Consider the following 22778-nt stretch of genomic DNA (forward strand, 5'->3'; position numbering starts at 1 on the left):
AAGTAAAAGTATTCTGGGAAGTGCTGTGAAGGATACAATGAGTTATACACCAGTCTTTTTTCCTACCCTAAAGTTGTTTTAAATATGTTTGAGAAGTTGAAATGGGCACATAAAAACTAACACCTAAGGCAGTGTGTGGAGGAGGTCTGGCACAGGCTTACAAAATTTTATTAGACATTCTTAGGACCAAGAGATGAATTTATGCCTCCAGGAAGTTAATATCACTGCCAGGATATAGTCTCATTGAAGGAGCTACAGCATCCTGTAGGGTGGAGACATATTAGAAAAGATACATTATCCTTAATGAAGATTTGATGGGGAAATGAAAAGGCTATTTTTTAAAAAAAATGTATTACTCCTAAATGAGATGTTTCTGAGGTGGTATTGCCCATATATCTTGCCCACTTCTGGTTCCTTATTGTGTAGTGCTACAAAATGTAACTAGCCAACAACAACAGCAACAACAACACAAAAAACTAAAACCAGAAAACAAACAAACAAAACCATGCACCCTGTAGTAACCCTCCTCTTGACTCAGTCCTCTAAGGATGCCTTAGTTTCAAGACATTTTCCTGGCACACTGACACAACTGACGTTATTCAGTTTTAGAATGCCCCACCAACTTGGTCAGATTTCAGTACCCATACTTACTAGCTGTGTGATTTCAGCAAGATTAAAGTTTCCAAGAAGATAGAGACAATGGCACTTACCTTTCAGGTCTGCTGGGAGTTTTAGAGGAGATAAATGTATAGAGCTCAATGCCTGGCACATAGTGAGTAGTCTGGTATGTGGGACCTGAAAGGAGAGATAGAAGATAGAGAGAACGTAACTTCTATATCCCTGGGTGTTGCATTGAAACCTGCTGGTAGTGTTAGGACTGTCCAAACGCTGGTTTGCTCCCATGGCAGTTTGAGGCTTCCTGAGATCCTTCAGATGCTTCCCCTAATGTACCTGTGCTTCTCCCCGCCACTCCCTCAACTCTTTTGTGGGTATGAGTATTTGCATGCATGATTTACCGTCCCAATTTGATTGAAAGTTTCCCCAGGAGCAGAAAACAGACTTTATCTGTTTTTATTCTCCTCCCAGTAGGAGCAAAATGCTGGGTGCATGTTATATACTTTTTATCAGTTACCTGAATGAATTTTAAACAGATACTATATAACGGAGAAAATAGGAGACAGGGCAGCAGGAGCTTCTTATTTTTGATGTGGTGGTATTGCTTTTTGGGGGTGAGAGGATGGCATGTATATCTCAGTGCCAGGTTAAAACAACTGGATTAAAATCACTTCTTACCATTATAGGCCATCTAGATTGGTAAAGAGAGTCTCTACCGGCCAAGAGGGCCTCTAAGTAATTCACTTAGAAATGTATTTGGGTGGCTGGGGGCAGTGGCTCACGCCTGTAATCCCAGCACTTTAAGAGGCCGAGGTGGGCGGATCACCTGAGGTCAGGAGTTCGAGACCAACCTGACCAACATGAAGAACCTGCCTGTACTAAAAATACAGTATTAGCTGCGCATGGTGGCATGCACCTGTAATCACAGGTACTTTGGAGGCTGAGGCAGGAAAATCACTTGAACCCAGGAAGCAAAGGTTGCAGAGAGCTGAGATCGTACCATTGCACTCCAGCCTGGGCAACAAGAGTGAAACTCCATCTCAAAAAAAAAAAAAAAAAAAAGTATTTGGGCTAAATTAGCAATTATCTGAGTGTTTTTGTTTTTAGGTGAGATAACAGATGGCTCTCTGATACTGTCTGCAGTGTTGCATACTCCAACAACTGTGACTATAGGCTCCAGACTACCCTTCATGCCTTAAAACCTTTGCTCCCTGGTGAGGATTAGTCTCTGGAGAAGCAAAACATTCCATTCACCCAACTCTGGTTTCAATCAACAATGTAAATTTGGACCATGGGAGTCTTTCTGTATTCTGAAATGAGTACAAGCATGCAGAGCATTTGAAGACATTGTTGAGTTCTGTCCAAAGTGGGGCCCTGGAGTACTGGACTGTACTATGGTGCATGACAGAAGTTTACAGAACATAAACAGGGCTCCTACTAATCTACATGCCCTCCTGAGTTGCACACTTGTTCACAATGTTTGGTCCTCCTCTCTATGAGTATAGTAAACAGACATAGAGAAAGACATTTTTGTTTGTTACTGGTCTCTGTTCCTGAGCATAGTTGAGCCAAACATTTCTATATAACAGTTCAAGAATGGGGTGTGGAGAAACAGTGCACTAAAATCTTATGTAACATGTCTGTATGTCACATGTAGACTGAAATCTTTACTTATGTGTATTCTGCTTTATCTATTTCATATGCACATATTATATCTGCATCTGTAACATGCAAACATCTTGCTTGAAGTATGCCCAAGATATTGATTATACCATTAAATATTCATCTTAGTTAAAACATAAAACCATCAAGTGTATATGTTATTTCATATGGAATTAGACTATGCATTAAACTATGGTGCCACTTGCTAGAACCTTCAAGGACCTTCCCAGTGTCATATTTCATGATGTTTCCTTTTAACTTGGTTTAATAATATAATCTTTATTCAGAAATGAGCTTTTGTAAAAAAAAAATCAATAATTACCTTTGTCACTGTTTATTTAATGAATCCATGGAAAGACTTCATTAAATTATAAATACCTCATTACTGATATTCTCATAATAGATTTTTGAAATTATGATTTGAGCCAGTTATCTATTTCAAGGAAGATACAGTACAGGGAGATCAGTACATGTCCAGTGAAATGACTTCTGGTTTTGCTAATGTAATATTCATGAGAATTTGACAAGACAATCATATTTAATCCCAGAGAATAAGAGTTTGAAATGAATTCTTTTAAATTTTAATTATCCATTGGCAAGAAAGTTTAGCAAGTTTTATTGTTTATATAATTTAAGTGACTTGCTATCCTATAAACATGAAAAGGTTGTGTTTTAAGGTTATCTATAGTTTCTGAAAGAAATAGTAAATACCAGTCCTATAAATATACTTGATATTAGTATTTTGTGCTTTATGTGTATTTTAAATTTATTGTTTTCAGGGAAAACTCTTTGGTGATCATTTATAAATAAATTGTTTTTCAAAGCCTGATGCAACTTGGGGTGAAGTAGATAATGTCTGAATTAGGTTTGGGCCTGTTTGATCCTTTACTTTGATAGTTTTCAGTTCCACTCTAGCTAACTCTAGATTTTAAATCTATGAGATGTCAAAGACATTTGAAGTTGAGGCAAAAACTGATCATATCCAAGAAGAGATGGGCATCATTTAAAAGTCAAATGTTCTGCAAGCATCACAGACGCTCCTTGTTTCTACATTGTTTATTTTATTGTGTTGCAAAAAATCAAATCCTATGAAATCTGGAGATTTCTACACCTAGAAAATGAGTATTTTGCATTTCATATTGCAGAAAGTTTTAAGGATAAGTTAAAGGGACTTATTTTAGAGTTCAGTGCATTTTTCAGCTTTAGCAATGCAATGCTTCTATTCCCTGAATCTAGACCTTGTTAATAATTAATACTCTGATGAAAATAGGCTCTTATGGCCTACCTATCATAACAAGTAGGAAACTTCAAGAACTTTTTCCAATCTATCCTGGATAAGAACCAGGTCTATAATAGATGAGACCCTAAAACAATGGGCAACTCTAGAGTAACAGATATCTTCCTATACTTGTGTTGAAAGGACTGCCTCCTACGGTGTAACAAGAATTTAAACTTGTTATGTAAAAATATTTCTAACCACCAGGGAAGTCCACAGGGAGTCTCAACAGTGCTTGCTCCCTCTTGGATAGTAAAAAGGTCATCCATTCACTTTTAGACATAAAATGTAATATCAGCTTACTCCTCTGTAATAATAGAAGTCAGTTAAAGCCTCTTCATTATCCTTGCTTCAGCCACAGTGGAGCCCCCGCTTGCACTGGGAGGAACACGATTCTTTCCACAACTTTCACTTTTCCTCTCCCTCTCTTATCCTCCAGGGATGAAGCAGGAGAAGAAAGAAAACATAAAGGGCATAAATGACCTTACTTGGCTAATATTATTGTACCCATCTAGTTGAGCTTAGCCTTTACTTAAAGTTCTTAAGGAGGCACTTTTTGGAAGCATTTGGTTCTTTAGAGACCTTAACCATATCATTAGAATTCTTTACCTGCAATTCCATTAAGGTAGTAAATGCACTTCCTTCAGATGGTCATTTAGGATTCCCACCTCAGCCTCTGGTCATCTATCACTGTAACTCCCAGTTCTTTTTTCTTTTTTTCTGAGTTTTCTTAACTACTCAGCCCAATTCCTTTAGTAACCCTGCTAAACAGGGTACAACACAATTCTACATGGACACTAACCTAAGGTACACAAATGTCCTTTGTCCTAACAAACCCTAATGTACAGGTGGCTCCTGGTACATCAATATATCTTTCCTTGGCCACTGGGCATCAGCCAGCCACAGTCTCTTCCCTTGAAGATTTCTCAGGCATAGTCTAATGCTAGTTTGCTCACTACCTTGACCACTGCCACTGACCAAGTTCCAGAAGACACATGTCAAATTTTCTGAGATGTTCCACTAATGTCCCTTTCTCCTACACTTGAGATAGGGAAAAGTAAGCTTCCACCTTGCAGGTATGTGGAAATCACATCAAATCTCAACTCTCCAAAAATCCTCTTCTAATTGTCAATCTCCTCGTTCCTTATTCTGCATTTTGATGGATTGAAGTAGGTAATTAATTCAGAACCCTAAAAGCAGTTCTCAGTGTTCTCCTTTGCAAGTCTGGCTTAAGTAATTTTCAACTTCATTTTGTAAGATGGAAACAGTAATCTGTTTTTGACTTATTATCTTATCATCTTAACATCTCAGCTGAAACTGAAACAAAAAGAAGCATTTTAATATTCGATTATATCCTCATATCAGTTGCTTGCAATTTATTCCAAAATTATTTTAAGCATACATTGATTGATACATATCTGCTAACTTCGAAGAATAATACAAGGCCCCTTAGTGATGCTACTCTAGCAGGAGAGATAAAACAGGTAGTAAAAACAGCTAGATTTACCAAATCTGCTAGCTACAGCTATAGGATGGCACAGCAGTCCTAAACTCAGCCTAGTGTAATGATTAAGGACCAGACTCTGGAGCCTGACTGTGTGGATCTGAGCTACAGCTTTTCTCTTTCCAGCTGTGTGACTTTAGCCAAATTTCTTAATCATTCTGTACCTTAATTTTCTCATCTGTAAAATGGAGATAAAAGAGCGTCTCCTTCATGGAACTGTTATGAAGAATACCAGAGTTAGTATTTATAAAATGAGTAGAGCCCTATGTATGTGTTTGGTCGTTAGGAAACTCAGGGTCCATGTAGATAGGGTAATTTTTTAAATATTTGTTTATTTATTTTGAGACAGGGTCTTACTCTGTCAACCAGGCAGGAGTTCAGTGCACAGTCATGGCTCACTGCAGCCTCAACCTCTTGGGCTCAAGTGATCTTCCCACCTCAGCCTCCTAAGTGGTTGGGAATACAAGTGTGTGCCACCATGCCCAACATTTTTTTTTATGGTAAAGATGAGATCTTGCTATGTTTCCCAGGCTGGTCTCCAACTCCTGGGCTTGAACAGTCCTCTTCACCTTGGCCTCCCAAAGTGCTGGGATTATACATGTGTGCCACCACTTCTGGCTGGGTAATTTTAATAGCTGCAGAGACTTTAGCATATATTTTCCCCTGGACTTATTATTTCCACCATATTTCTCATGACCCTTACTTTCAAATACATGACATTGTAAGACATTTTAGTATTGTGTAGACTGATTCAGCTAATAAACAAACAGCAAAAGTCAAATGAAAATGCAAACTTTATTCAAAGACCTGTTTTAGCTCAGATCTTTCTGTAAGCCTGCATTATTTTCTCATTGTAGTAGAATTACTTTTTACTCATTTCAGTAATTACTGAAAATAAATTTTCAGTAATTTATTACATACATTTTTAACACATGTGATATAACTCTACAGGAAAATTTTAAAGAATCTCATTTAAGAGACATAATAAGTTATCTTTATTTAGCAAACATGTATATAGTGTTAAAATGTGATTTTTAAAAAAGTTAAATCATCCATCAAGCCTAAAGCAAATCAAAACAAAAAAAATGTAAGCATGCTAACTTATAAGAAAGAGATCTTTAAGTACAATAAGAACCCAGGGGAAAAACTCAACAGAAATCTTTAGGATCTCTACATGAAGGATATAATGAACAATACTGCAAAATAACATCCTCAATTATTTTCCTTTGATTAATGCAATTTTGTAAAAGATTTTCCATAAGGATTCTCAGTGTAAGCTGATAGCATACTCCTGCTGTCTAGTTCAAATAATGATGAGAACCCCACAAAGAGTCAAGAGAATGTGGTCCACATCTTCAGGTTTCTAACATTCTGATTTAAAACTTCTACAGGAAAGGATGGACTGTGTGTACTTTAAACCCTTCTTCCTCCACATCATTTCTCTCAACTGAGGTTTGATGAAGGGTGAACCACAGACAGTTTGAGGTTATGTGTTCTGATAAGGGCCTACAGCGCAGGTATTCTGTGTGACTGATTAAGGGCAAATCCACATGCTTTAAAAATCTGCAGAATTCATGGTAGAGTTGACAGTCCTGTTAGAGAATGCTTCTCAGAGGCAGAGGACATAGCACATGTTTCTCTTTGCCACCTTTTATTATGAAATTCTAAAGTTAACAGCAACAACTTTATAGTTAGAATGATTCATAGTGTGGTTTTGCATAATTTGAAGAGGGGGTTAATTTTGGATAATGGTATCTTTGCTTTAATTTAGCTTAGGTATAATCTAAGAATAAAGGAACTGAATTTTAGTTCTAGTTCATCTCTATTAAGTTATGTGTCCTTGAACAAGTCTTGTACCTTCCTGTGTTATCATCAATAAAATGTTGATGTTTGATCATCAATAAAATGAAAACATTGAATAACTTTCAAGCTCTTAGTATTTGATGGCTTGTGAATACTGACTAAGGGACTGCACTCATTAAATGCCTCTATGCCCCATACCCTTTAGAATTATTTCCTATATTGTGAGCATGTGTTAATGGGCTCTAAACAGACATCATTGCTCTGATTTCACCAGTTATTAAAAGGAAGAATTTGGAGCCCCATTTTTCTTGTGAAATGGGGAGAGTGGATTAAAGGGGCTGTGTTAAAGGACACGAAAGTATGTCCTTTGTGCGGGCAGCTATGCACCTTCTCTGTGACAACCTCTGGGAAGAATGCAGCTCAATTCCCTTGAAAGTATGCCTTTTGGAATATCAATTATCCATGAAAGAGATGTCTTAAATTTACCCAAATGTCAAGAATCTTGCTTCTACTACATGTAGTTTTTCAGAAGTAAAAATTGGAGGAAAACAGCTGTTGTCCAAAGCACAATTTTAAACAGTACCTTGTATGTGGTCTTTATTAAATGGTGACTAGTCAACTTAATACAACTCTTTTTTCCCCTCCTCTCTTACAGCACCAGGGAAAAATTGGAGTTAAGTTTAATGTTGGGACAGATGACATTGCCATTGAAGAGTCCAATGCAATCATTAATGATGGGAAATACCATGTAGTTCGTTTCACGAGGAGTGGTGGCAATGCCACGTTACAGGTGGACAGCTGGCCAGTGATCGAGCGCTACCCTGCAGGTAAGCAAGTGAATATGTATCGGGGGAAGATTTTATGAAAATCAAACTGGAAGAAAAAGCACTGTTTTGCGTCCGTTTCACCAAATTGTGGTTTTCTGAGAAACCATCAACTATTTATTGGACTTTAGAGTCATGTGAATGTAATGCTGTCCTAAACTGTTCTTGCTACAGTGTACAAATGCCATTTTATAAGAGAACGTGAAGGTGTACATTATCGTTTTCAAAATTCAGGACATCAATGAAATCAGAAAAATGCACACATAAAAAGCACAACATATCAAAGCTCTTTTTACTGGATCCTTGCATTTAAACAAAGGAAAGGCTTTGTCAAAAGTAACAAAGTTAAAATTTAAAACTAAGGGAAAGAATATTATAACACTTTTTTTTTTTTCTGAGAGAAAATAAGACCTAACTGTTCCGCAGATGGTGGTGCACAGCTGAAACTCATTAAAGTGTGGGAATCCCATGAGATAGAGAAATAGTGAGAAAACAATAGTAGCATAAATCAGCAGTTATAAGAACATGTACATAAAAGAAGTTTGTTTTCACTTTCATATAACCATGGAGTTTCATGAGGATTCTTTGACACTAGCGCTACTCATTTTAAGTCTATAAAATAAATGTCAAGTCATTATTGATAAAATAAAAATTATCTTGTTTATTGTGAATGAGTTTTATCAATATTATGTTATTGAAACAAAGGTGGTAGATTAGAAATTTTAAACAGTGTTACTTGTGGTGGTATGTATCCTCAATTTTAAAACAAATATGTTTTGAAGTAAAATATAAATTAAAAGTATAAAGGTATTTTACTACAATCATTATCATCTTTATATTTTAGTATAAAATAGGTTACCAAAAGTATCTGTCTCATTTATCTCTTTCCCCTTTAGATATAACTATGTTTTTTGCAAAGCACACAATTTATAACACAGTATAAGGAAAAAGTATAAAAATACATTTCTATTTTATCCAATAAAATAATAATCAAAACATGTATTAAATTCCTCTATCAGACTTATTTGGTTCTTGAAAGAAGTAATTTAATGACATAACCAATGTATTCAATTGATATCAAATATCTCAAGTACTGACTCACAATTGTGGAATGAAATATCTGTAATACCCTTCTGGACCTTTTCTGGTTTATAGAATTCTAAATCTTCAAGCCCTAGTTCAAACCTATTCCATAAGCCTAGTACTCTGCAAATATTTGCTGAATTAAATGTAATTTTATAAACTGCTCTATGACAAAATTAGGAAGCAAGAAAATTAATATGTCCAGTGCCTGTTATAATACTGGCAAATAGTAGGCACTCAATAAATATTTGCTGAATCGATGTCTTGGGAATTATCACAATTTTACACTACAATTATGTGAACTGTATACAACAAGGTGAAGTAATAGAAGATTTTAAAGCCAAGTAACTTAAATATGCATGCAATGTTACATAGCCCCTGCTAATCCCAGATTATTGCATTATCTGAAATCCTGGTATAAATGTGCAATTTCAATTTTTATTCTTTATTTTATCAATTTAACTTTTTTTTTTGTTTAATTTTTTTGAAACAAGATCTCACTCTTTTGCCCAGACTGGAGTGTAGTGGCAAAGTCATAGCTCACTGTAACTTCAAACTCCTGGGCTCACAGGGTCCTCCATCCTCAGCCTCTCTAGTAGCTAGGACTACAGGTGCACACCACCATGCCTGGCTAATTTTTAAAAGGTTTTTGTAGAGATGAGGGTCTCGCTATATTGCTCGGGCTTGTCTTGAACACATGACCTTAAGTGATCCTCCTGCCTCAGCCTCCCAAAGTGCGGGGATTACAGTCATGGGCCACCATGCCCAGCCTAAAAATTTGCTTTTAAAAGTGATAGCTAAAACCTTAATAAAATTCCAGAAAGATGTATTGGTAATTTTCCTAAAATATGGATTAATTACTGCCTATTTGCTGAGAGAAAGTCATCACACTGGAAGCCATGAAAATACATAGTAGGATAAGGTCTAGACTTTGCTCATGGGATGTTGTCAGCTGTCAACAGTGGACCTGAACATGCAAAATGATCAATCCTGTTACTATTGCAGTGTGGCGTTTGCCTCTTAAGGCATGGTTTTGTGTTCATAGTTAATTCTTTAAAATTATCTTTATTTAGTAACTTTTAACACTTATCAGCAATTTCCAAACTGGTATCTTTACCTAGAGGTTATTAGTACTTATGGTGAGAAAGTGAAGGTCCCATTAGTTTGGGAAATTAGTTTGGAAAATTCTGGGTTAAGCTCCCATGCTCAAATTAGTTTGGGAAATTCTGGGTTAAGCTAAGTTAAAATATCTATACTTGGACTTTATTAATATGCATAATGTATCTCTAAAAGAGAAATATAGGATGCATTACCCAAGCATAGATGGTAGAAAAGAAATATAGGATATATTAGCCAAACATCATTGCATTTTAGTAAATATTTTATGTTTTCAAAAATTTCTGTATCCCCCAATTTTACTGTATTTTATTTGATTGTACACATACCAGATATCATGTACTGAGTATAGTTCAAAAAAGATATGGTTCCTGTGTTCTTGTAGCAGACTAATGTCCAATTTGAATCTGGTAGCTGAGATTGAGGCAGTACTTATTAATTATTTGAGAAAATATTTCTACATGTTTTTCTAGATTAATATTTGCTTAATGCATATAGTACTTTATTTGCCAATTAAACAATTGTTCAGAATAAGAAACACAATGTAAAAGATGTTTAAAAATAGAAATGAGCAGTATAGTAATAAGAAGCAAATCCTTACATATAGGTATTTCAGATACAACTTTCAACTTCTAATCAGAGATTTTAGATGCCCTTTTACCAAGATATATTTTAGAAAATATAAATAAACCGAGAGTGGGCAAAGTTGCAATTATTCTGAAGGATATAAGCAAGGAAAAACACAGAGTCTGCCCTCAAGAAAATTAAAGCACATATGAAGAATTTTAATATATACATATAAAAAGGTAATGATCAATATATAAAGAACTCAGGGGAGTCACCATTGTCGTCAGATGTTTTATTAATCATCTGCTCTGTGTTCATTTCAGTGTGATGCTGAGGTAGGAAATAAGCCATGAAAATTTCAAATACCTTTTTCTCTTGGAGATTCATCTGCAACGGTGCCATAATGGCTGAATACAAATTTTGAAGTGTGTGTGTGTCAACTCTATTAAAGTGTTTATGACAAAGTGATTGTAAATACAAGTTCAATAGCAAAAGTCTAGCATATGTATTTTATGTCAGTTTGTGGTATGGCTCTTTTTTATTAATTTTGGAAGTTATTTTTATTAGAAGAGCAGCTAAATTAAAGCCTTTACCACCAAATCCTATAATCAGAGAAGCGAGAACCAGTAGCCTATATTTGGTTCCTTTAAAGTGCCTGTACTGCAAAATATAGGTAATAAGGATTGAAATTAGTAATTAGTATAGCACTTAACCCTCCATTATGGGTCTTTGTGGTAAGTGCTTTTACATGAAGCAATTCGTCTGGTAGCAACACTATACCTTTAATGAAAAGCAACCAAAGCATTGACCAATGGTACTACCCTGTAATTGCCTGGAAGGCTTTCATAGAGAAGCTAATTAGTAGAGGTAGATTTTATGCTCTTTTTGAGTATATGAAATCTTCCTATAACTCAACAATTTATATTTTAGAATAAATATTGAATTTTCTGAATAGCAGACCTAGTATCCATTATTTTCTGTATATAGAGCAAAGTACAGAGACAATATTTTACAAACCATTTAAAGTTGAGAAAGCCATTTCTTGGTGCTTATCAGTTAAAGCTCTAGAATATAATGCATCATTAATCTCTGATTTGTCCCTAATTACAGTTATGCAGCAAAATTTTCTCTCTCAACAAAAATAGACTTTCTTTTCTCATAACATTAATTCACAAAGCCTAACATCATCTTGCTTACCCAGACTAAAGATTGCTTCAGATAAATCACTGTTATCTTTGATAATAAACCTTTGAATTTATTTTCCTACCACAGTGTGTCAAAAGATTTCTTTTGCACTCTACACAAGGTCAAATGTTCATTTTATAGTTGAGTTAACATATTAAATCAACAAATATTTAAAGGATATATACTACATAAAAGGAACATACTAAATTTACAGTCTGGTTACAGAGATAGGCAAAAAAAAGTTCAAGATTAAAAATATAAAATGTGAGAAAGTGCTAGAGTTATGATATCATATTTGGCTAATTTCTGAATAAGATATAAAAGGAAAACTTGTTCCAAGGAAGAAGAGACCATTTTGAAGTGAGTGGTGTAGTAAGACTGTGAAATCAATAGTACATTAGGTTTAGGTCTCTTCAAACATGCATTCATTTACGAAGGATTAGCAGGAAATGATAGAGACAGACAAACTATTTAGGAAACTACTAAACAATCTGTGTATCCAAAGATAAAGTACTAAAGTAGAATGTGAGAAAATAAATAGGATGAATGCAGAATACACTGTAAAACCTAATGAACAACTTAATAGAAGGAGAGATATTCCTGCATTTTAGGTGCTCTCTCTCTCTCTCTCTCTCTCTCTCTCTCTCTCCTTCTCTGCCTCCCCCCTCCTTTTAACCAACAATTATTCAATGTTCTAGTGCTGCTGTGTGTCACCAGACAGCACTAGATACCAATGAAATGGAAACCAGTTGTAGGAAGGAACAAAGAAGTCAAAGACATTAGTATTCCTGTTTGCCAAGAAATTGGTCTGAATGGGAGATAAGGAGGATCCAGAAAACCTAAACATGTCAAATAAAATGTATTAACTTTCAGAATGCCGAGTTTGATTGCTATTAAGTTTAAGGAAAATAGATAATGGTGGTCTGGAGTGGTAAGATAAAGAGATCCTTTAGGGATAAGGAGATCTGAGAGAGAGAGAAATGCTCTAAGACTGCATAGAGATGGTGTAAATCTTTTTTCATGATCATGCAATTTGTCTGAAAGAGCTTATGGGTATTAGATCTAAACCTTAACTCTGTTTTCATCCATGAAAGCTGGTAAAATATTTCCGGGTTCAGGAAGTCATACTGATTATTACCCCAAATTCCAAACCTTTAGTGTCACTTAATCGATTAGTTTATTTTTAATTCAAGTCATCAATAATTTATTATTTATTTAAGTCACTCTAATATTTAGAGATTGCAGGGTTGTTACTAAAGTGTTGCTTAATGTAATGATTGTTTTATATTTGTTTAATTTAATTTTTCAAAGTTTGATGTAATTAAGGAAATCTACCTTACATGATCATTACATTTGAAGGAGGGAAGGAACTTCAATGTTCTTCTCTTCCAGCTCCTTCATTTATCAAAGAGCAAACTGGAACCTTGAAGAGACTAACTAGTTTGCTCAAGATCACAATGCTCGTTAGTAGCAGAGTAAAAACTACATTTGGGGACTCCTGTCTACAAGCTATGCACCTTCCTTTATGAAGTGTGGGAAACATAAAGTAAAATATACAAAGATCATTAGATGCATTTTTAAACATAGCCTAGCCTATTCTTCATAACTAAATGTTATTACTTGCATGATTGATCCTAACTGTATCAGTCAATGTCACAGTGTGCTATTTCTGCTGACCCACAGAAACACATAACACATACAAGACTATCTTATGAGTATTTAAACATAGTAACACATAAAAAAGATTTTCTTATAATAACCATAGTTGTTTGGTTTTCACTAAAGTTTTGAATCAAAAATACTCATTAGTAAGCACTAATTATTTTCTAACTTTACTGGAGAAACTTTATTAGCAAATTAAGTAAATCATTATGGACCATTAGAACATTAGAATACTTAAGAATCATTTGGGAGAAAAAGTTTGTTAAAAGAAGACTTGCCCATGTTCTCATTAAATGTATAGATATGGGGACTCTTTGACTAATTTTTTTCCTTCCTCTAAAAGTAAATAGTGAAAATATAAGTATTGTGGAAACTGATAAACCATATGGAATAATGAATTATTATTTAAACTAATAACCAATTTTGACTAGAGTCCAACAAAAGACATAATAATCAGGGTGTGACACACAGAAGGTGCTTAATAAATAGTTGTAGAATAAATCTACATCCCTCATTAAACTTCTAGGTCAAAGCATTTTTTTGCTGGTAGTTTTTAGCCAAAATATACTTACATGAATATTTATTTCGATATATATACACTGAGAAATCTGAAGCCACAAATACAGTAGCTATGTTAGATTCAACAAGTGTCTGAAACTCTGATTTTTCCTGTTTAATTATCTTTTTAAACAGTGTTCAGTTTTGCTGGGAATTTGAGGTTATTCCGAATGATGAAACATAATGAACTTTTTTATTAAGTAGTATATTGAATATATCTTCCTAAAATTCTAAGCTTAGCTTCTGAGAAATTGTGTGCAAAGAGATGGAAAGAAATGATATATTATCAGACTTCTCACTTGTTCTTACTTTAACGATGACTTGGATTTTTTAAATATCGGAATTTTTACAGTTACTGTAAGGCAACCATTTTAGCATTTTTGAATTTTCCGTTAAAAGAGAAAGCAAGATTCTCTGATGGTTTGATGGGTTTCGGCATCATTTAAACTACACAGGCTGGCAAACAGAGATAATGCAGATGTTTTCTAAGAGTCATGGTAAAACAAAAGTAAAGGATATTATATCAAGTAGGCTAGAACTTTTGCCAAATATATCTTAAGTTGTAATATAGAAATAGAAGCCCTTCTAAATGATTTCTTGAAATTTCCCCCTTTAACTTCTTGTCTGCCATTATTGTTTCCAACATACAATTTGTTTAGTAATTTAAGTTCTTATCATCATGAAGGGATATACCGGCCTCACTCCTGAAAAGCGGTCACGTTAAACGGAGAATGGCATTATCATGATTTTAAGTAAGTGTGGCTAAAGATATTGACTGAGATTGTCTTGAAGGACTTTTTACCAAAGATATGGGTAATCAGGTTAATGAATCTATCTGCTGGTTACAAACAATGAATTAATCATGTCAGATATAAAAAATTAATTGTCACCACAATGCAAAAATTTAGCTTTTTGCAAATAAGGTGGAAACAAGTTATAAGAATAGTTAAACATTGAAGGCCAGATAAATGACATTTTAAAAAGTAGTAGGTTTTTAGGAACCTTCAGATGGTATTTACAAGTATTTGGTTGATTTTAATGTTTGTATTTTGTAACAGTGGCTTTCATAATTTGACTATTATCTAAAAGTATCTTCGTTTTTATCATATCGTTTATAATTAGCTGACTTCAATGGAAGAACAAGTCACATTCCCAACTCAATGACAAGCCTTTCTCTTAATACTTTCTCAAACACTCTGACTTCTTATATCTTCAGGAACTTTTATTAAATAGCACAGGCATATTTATTTATATATTTTTATAATGATAACGGGTAATAGCTAGTATTTTAGTGTATGATGAACAATTTTTAAAACTGTACTATGTGATTTGTTCCTTCTCAGCTTTAATGTCATTATTTGAACGTCAACTATGTATAAGTCTCATGACTGTCATGCTATTTATATTTGTCCACTGTCTACCCACTTTGCGTATCTTGTAAGCTCAAGAATAAGTTGTTTTGTTTTGTTTTGTTTTTGGGACGGAGTCTCACTCCGTCACCAGGCTGGAGTGCAGTGGCCCGAATTTGGCTCACTGCAACCTCCACTTCCTGGGTTCAAGCAATTCTCCTGCCTCAGCCTCCCGAGTAGCTGGGACTACAGGTGTGTACCACCATGCCCAGCTAATTTTTGTATTTTAGTAGAGATGGGGTTTCACCATGTTGGCCAGGATGGTCTCCATCTCTTGACCTCATTATCCACCCACCTCGGCCTCCCAAAGTGCTGGGATTATAGGAATGAGCCACTGCGCCTGGCCAGGAGTAAGTTGGTTTTAATGTCACTTAATTTCTAATAAACAAATGGAAGTGCTGTCAAGAGGAGGCAGAGTATCAAAAAGGACAAAATATCCTACACTAGTGTCAAGGCCCCTATGGAGAGTACAAAGCTTTGGAACTGTATTTAGTTTTAGATATTAATCTAAATCAGTTTTTCTTAACTTCCTTTGAATCTCGGCCTCCATGAGAATCCAATAAAGTAGACCATTCTATCTTTAGAAAAATACACATCTATCTGCATTTGTATAAAAAATTATGTATGTGATGTTTAAGGGTTGCAGTTTAACATCCTTAGGCCCTTTTACTTAGAATTCAGAACCTCTGCTCTAGGTGATCTTTGAGGATATTGAGATTTTGGAGGAAAAAATGAAGTCTGTGTAATGAACATATGAGGAGGAACCTCCTCCTCCTCCCCTAAATAAACATGCTTCCAATGAAATGTGCCTGCCCTTTACTAACCTTCTGCTAATAACCTTCTAAACACTGACATAGCCCTCTGGGTGTAGCCTTTACTAGCTCAGATAATTTTCTTTTTTCACAGAATGAGCCCAACTTTTGTACTTCCAGTTTTAAACAATTGTTCTCCAAAATAGGATCATAAGAATGCCATTATCCTTGTAATAAATTTATTTTAAGCACTAATACTATGCTTGATATAATTATAACACTGGGGCATTACATAATAAATATCCTTAAAACCAAAATGCATGTTTTAAGAATTTCATTTGGAAAGGTCTCTTGGTAAATCATGTCATGATTGTGAAGTGTGATGGTGAAATAACTGTGTCCAATATCATAAAGATAAAAATTGCTATCAATATAACATCTCTGGAAAGTACAAGAATCCCCCTGTATCCATTGAGGAATATATTCCAAGACTCTCATTGGATGCCAGAAAACACAGATAATACCAAAACCTATATATACCATGTGTTTCCCTATACATATATCCCTATGATAAAAGTTAATGTATAAATTAGACACAATAAGAGATTAGTGACAATAACTAGTAATAAAATAGAACAATCATAACAATATGCCATAATAAAAGTTCTGTGAATGTGGCCTCTTCCTCTCTCTCTCCCTGTCCCAAAATTTCTTGTTGTACTGTCCTCATCCTTCTTCTTGTGATCTGTTGATCTGATAACCCAGATGGCTACTTATAAGTGACTAACAGACTATATAATGTGGATACACTGGAAAACAGGATGATTCATGTCTCATGAGGGATGGAGTGGGATGGCCAGAGATTTTATCATGCTACTCAGAATGGCATGCAATTTAAGACTTTATTATCTACATTGCATGCCGTTTACTGAAATGGCATGAATTGTTTATTTCTGAAATTTTCCGTTTAATATTTTCAGACTGCATTCGACTGTGGGTAACTGAAACTGTGGAATAAGAGGAAACTACCATATTACCATTCATTATTATGAGAAGAAGTTAATAAAGCCCTTTGCATGTATTTAGGAAACTTAAAACATATCATGCAAGAGCCCTTTGCATGTATTTAGGAAACTTAAAACATATCATGCAAGAGGACAATTTTTCTTTTTCACTCCTCTTACTAGATAATTTTTCACCTTTGTCTCACCATTATTTTTTTATTCTGTGTGATTTTGTATTTTAAACTTACCAGAATACTGATAATCCATTTTGTTTTCTTCCAACAAAATAATAAATGTCTAGCATCAAAATTATTACAACTAATGAAGTTAGGAGAATATAGGAAAAATAAACATTCAAGATTCTGAATTCTAAAGTACCTCAGATGTAACAATTAAATACATTTTGACCACTATTCAAAGTTCATAATTAAAAAAAGAAAATTCATCTGGAGCAAAGATCAACAAATTTTCATCATAGAAGGCCTAATATTAAATATCTTTGGCTTGGAGAACCACATGATCTCTGTCACAATTACTCAATTCTGCCATTGTAGCTCAAAAGCAACAATAGCTAATAGGAAAATGAATGGGTGTGGCTGTGTTCCAATAAATCTTTATTTGCAATATTAGTAGATACATTTGACCTGTAGGGCATACTTCATTGACTCCTGAGAGAGAAGCATGACAAAGGAGCATAAGAACCAACCTGAAAAAACTTCCAATGGCCAGAACTAGATCAAATTGAGCAATAAAACTAATAGACATGTCATTGGATTATAACCAAAAGAGTAAAATAAACATCTATGAACCCATGCTGATATAAACAAGTAACTGAACAGATAGAAAGATAGATATACAGACAGATAGATAAATAGGAAGCAGGGACAGCTCACCCATACAGAAAAATTACAATTAATAATGTAGAAGGGTGATGGAAATAGGAAGTCATCATTAGAATCCCGATGTAAAAATTTTTGAAGTTGGGATTCCCTAATAGATGCCAAAATAAGTGCGAAAAAGTTTTGAGTAGAGATTAGTACTTTATGTAGTCTAAAAATATTTCTTCCAAGTAGAAGTAGTAACTTTCTTCTGAAAACTCAGCAGATCATGTTAAGTGATCAAGTTAAATGTCACCAGTAATAAAAAATATTCACTTCATGAACCTTCATGCTAAAAAAGGCTCTTCACTTCTTTGGTATTCATGTTCTCAACAAAAATCCATAATTTCCATCTAACTATGACAAACTCAAATTGAGGAACATATTACAAAATGGCCAGTATTCTTCAAAAGTGTCAACTATATGAATTACAAAAAAAAAGGTCTGAAGGGACAAAGGAAACATGGCAGTTTAATGCAATTTGGGATTTAGGTTAGATCCTGCAATAGAAAAAGGACGTAGTTAAAAACTGGTAAAACCAAATAAAGTCTATACTTTAGTCAACTGTTTATTATCAATGTTATTTCTTGGTTTTGAGAACTGCCTAATGGTTAATTAATTACTAACAGGAGGAAAACTGAATGAAAGGTATTTAGAACTCTCATTCTATAATTTTTTTTAAAAAAAATAAGAGTTTAGAAATGATTTCCACCTAAACATACCTTTTACACAATTCTATATAACATTTCAGAAAAAATAACTTAATAAAACGTAATGCCTTTGTGTAACTATAAGTCAGATGCATTTGTTGTGAAAAAATGTATTTTGGCATGTTCATATGGTTATCAGAAAAGTAGATTTATTCCAGAAGAATATCAACCTAATTTTTCTAACAATCCAAAGGTGTGACTTCATCTAATACTGAAGTTGGTTCTTAATTAAGACAGAATGACAAAATAAATGTAAAAACCTTTTGAAGTATGAAGCCTTTAAATAGGCCATATATTAAAATTTAAATTATGATGATGAATATTTTGTGTCAAATGTAGTCTCATGGGTAGAATATTTCTCAAAGACAGACTTTTATCTTAAACATTTTAAATTCTGTTTTGTTTTTAGCTTTATGAATTTAACTGTGTTACAAAGCAGCTGACTTTACCCCTCCCCACAAAGTTGAGACAGACTTTCCTCATATTAAGTATTATTGAAGTAATTTGTCATCTTGGGCATATTATATGTATTGGTGGCCCTAGTACATAAAATGTCCACTGAGAATCCAAAAAGAATATATCTTACATAAGCCTGTCTAGATATTACCATATGCATTTCCATAGGAGTATTTTAGCAGGATTTATGAGATATCAAATCGGACAGAATAAAGGAATATTTCGCTTTCATTTTTCTAGATAGTGTCACCTAATTGATAACATGCCATAATAATTTTTCAGGGTCACCTTTGCTGGAGCATTTTAAAGGTCCAAGTAGAGTCTTCAGTTCTCTCATTTATTATTTTTATTGTTCAGCTTGGCAGAGGACTTGGACGAGAGTGCGTTTTGTGGTTACAGGTGAAACAAACCAAAGGAAGCTTTTTTAAATGAAAAGATTTGCTTTGGTAAAAAAGAGAGGCAGAATGGGCACAATCACAGTAGAAGGCAGACCTGGGGATAATTAGATGAGGGCTGTGCTTTATGGAAATGGAGTTCAGATAGAATGTTACATCTGTCAAATTGATTCAATAAAGGAAATTCGTGTTGCGCTAGCATTGGGGTGAAGAGGTAACAGAACTCATCCAAAATTCCAGACAGTCATAGAATCTTTTGAAATTCCTGCCTATTTGTAAGAGCTAGTGTCAGAAACAATAACTTAGACATGCAGTCTATAGTGGGCACTCCATATGGGGCACTATGCTAATTATTTTACATACATTATTTACAAACATTATTGCATTAACACTCACAAAATCTTTGTAAGACTGCTTACAGTATCTCCTTGTGATAAATGAGCAAACACAGGGAGATTCATTTACTTGCTGACACCATACATTCTAAAGCCTACTCCAGTGCTCTGTAGGATTATGCAATGCTGCCTAAGAAATAATTCTTAATTCTCCTAAGGAATAATCCACAAAATATTATTATTGGTCCCCACCAGATCAGATGACACTCAGACCTTTGTTGTGCTGAGATTCTGATACCAGTGGTTATTACTTCTATTCAGATCTGTAAGAGCTATTTGGGGGTCCTTTGTGATTAGAAGCATTCTCATAATAGTGTTCTTCCTCTCTGCTCATTATTCTTTATCTAGATGCAGAAGTGAGTGCGAAGTCTAAGTTGAATACTCCTCTTAATGACTAAAATTGCTATAGGATTATATACCACACATCAAATGATCAAACCAGACATATGCTATAAACTTGATGCAAGTTAAATGTCAGGTTAGCATGAAGTTTAAGAGGGAAGATTCAAAACCCAGACTGCATGGGTTCAAATCCTAGTTCAAACGCTGATGAGATGTGAAATTTTTTGCCAAGTTCTTTAACCACATTTTCCTAATCTAAAAAGTGGGGACAATGACAGTACTTACCTTGTAAGGTCATTTAACGTTTCATTGAGTTATTAATTTCAAAACAGTTCAAAATTGTTAAAAACCTGGTAATAGTAAGTGCTAAGTAAAAGTTAATTCCACTATTAGTCAAAACAGTTTAGTTTTGCAATCCTGAAATTGCAATAGTCACTAACCTCCCCGTATTCGTTTGTATTTCTTTCTGGGAACAAATTTATTTTCTCTTGGCTGTCAGACTTCGGTTCACATACATGGAGACAAACCTTTCCAAAAACTTAACATTGTTCCTTCTGACCCTGGCAGACATGTAAGTGCTACTAGTACTGCCTCTGTCCCCAAACCTACTCCAAGCAGAACACTACGAAGACATTACTAAGAAAGACACAGTTCAAATGAGTGGCACAAAATATATGTTCTGTACAATTTTAGAAAACAGAGTGGTGTTCGGTAGTCAAGGCTGATTTCACAGAAGAGTAAAATGTGGGCTGAGTGCTAAGGAATTCATTTGAAATTTAATAAATGAGCATTAGACAAACCATGCTAGCTGGTGGACAGGGCACTGTGTATAGTTAGAGAGTGCAGGTGCTGCTCCAGAGTCCCAGTGGAGGAGATGAGTAGAGGCTAAAATACAGTCTGTGCTTGGGTCTCCAAGTCATGTGCATTTCCACAGCCAGATTTCCTGAAAGTAGAGCTGATTTTTTTTTTCTTTGTCACCAAGCACGTTGGGATTGCCCAAGCCTTTTGCTTAAGCTATAACAATCCAGGGAAGTTTTCTTTTTTAAATTTCCATGGTGGCATTCAATAATTAGAAGATCATAAAAATTATCATTCAAACAGACACAATTCTGATAAAAAAAAAAAAAGAAACACTATTCATAGTTACTCCTATATAGTAGGAACAAACCAAGATATTTGAGACAATCTGGAACATTTGTCACCTCCTGCAATACACAGTGCCTACTGGTAGAACTGAGACTACTGCCTGCATTTTACCTGGAGAAACTAGACTCAGTCTAAGTTAGTGATTATGATAAGGTGTTGAGTTTATTCCTGTTGAGGCATTTATTCTTGGGCTGACATTATTCTAATGATCTAAGGCTTTTTACACAATTGGGCCTCTTTTCCTGTTATCAACTATAAACACTAAATATTCCTCCCCAGTCTCCATTATTTTAATCCATCTGGTGTGCAGCCAAGAGGTTTATCTTTTTAAAATTGCTTTCATCATATATTTTCCTGCCCCTCAATTCTTCAGTGACTCATCAAAGTAGATTATAGAACAAATAGAATTTGCATGGATGAAGAAAGATGTATAATAGGGTTCAAAGTCCTTCTGTGAGGTCAGATATTTTAATTTTGGAGTTTGTTTCAGATTTTAACTGTTTTGTTTCTATACATATAAATTGTTTGTAAATCTCATTTTCCTGATAATACATTTTCCAGACTATTATGTTCTCAATTTCTTGTCCTTGCAATAAGAAATCTAGGATTGGATCTGTTTGTGTTTTCATTGTATTGTCATTTTGGTTTCACACTTTGAACTTTACTGTTGTGTGTTTTGAATATACCAGAAGGCCACTAACTTGATAAAGTAAGCATAATGACTGAATGGAATTAGGGTATTTCAGTGTATAGCCAAACCAAAACAAATAAAAATGAGAAGATCTATTGTATTCACAATTTTTGACAATGCTGTTTCCAAACTTTTTACATTTACTTTAGAAAAGAAATAGCATGAACAAGAGTAGTTTTATAAGATAATGTACTTCAACTCTTACTGAGCTATGGTTACTTTTAGACTCCGTTCTAATTCTATACAGCTCAAGAGACCAATTTGTCAAGGTTATCAAATCATCCTGCATTGGATGGGAATTACACCAGATTGTAGCTCAAGTTGTTTTTATTTCTAAGGATCTGTGATTCTATGTAATCTATAAAAACAATAGTAGTCATCATATGTATGTGCCAGAAACTGTCCCCAGCAGCTTTACAGACATTACATATTATTCTTAAAAGTAACCTCATAAATTATCCCCATTTTACAAATGTGATAAAACTTGGAAAGATATACTACTTGTTCATGAGTTCACTCATGATATTGGAATCTGGAATGTTCTAGCCTCCATAAAAATCAAATAGACTTGACTACCTTTGTCCATAAATCTTAATTGTGTGTTATATTTTACATATTTAAGAAATCAATATTTCATGAGATTTAAATTGGGAACTCCTTCTTCTATGGCTATTAAAAGAAAACTTTTCATTTTTGATGAAGAATATATCATCTAGTGCTACGTATACTATAATTTTACCTAAAT

General features: G+C 34.4%; 1 protein-coding gene across 24 annotated transcripts in view; it reads left to right on the forward strand.

The window, feature by feature from the left end:
• Positions 1–22778, forward strand: part of NRXN1 (neurexin 1) — a 1126307-nt gene that overhangs the window by 946548 nt on the left and 156981 nt on the right. For all 24 annotated transcript variants that reach the window (XM_077958693.1, XM_028832104.2, XM_077958703.1 and 21 more), the window contains one exon: positions 7516–7687. In XM_077958693.1, coding sequence (XP_077814819.1) covers positions 7516–7687 — 172 coding nt within the window. The remainder of the gene's footprint in view (positions 1–7515; positions 7688–22778) is intronic.

Source organism: Macaca mulatta, chromosome 13, assembly GCF_049350105.2.
Source record: "Macaca mulatta isolate MMU2019108-1 chromosome 13, T2T-MMU8v2.0, whole genome shotgun sequence".
Taxonomy (NCBI): domain Eukaryota; kingdom Metazoa; phylum Chordata; class Mammalia; order Primates; family Cercopithecidae; genus Macaca; species Macaca mulatta.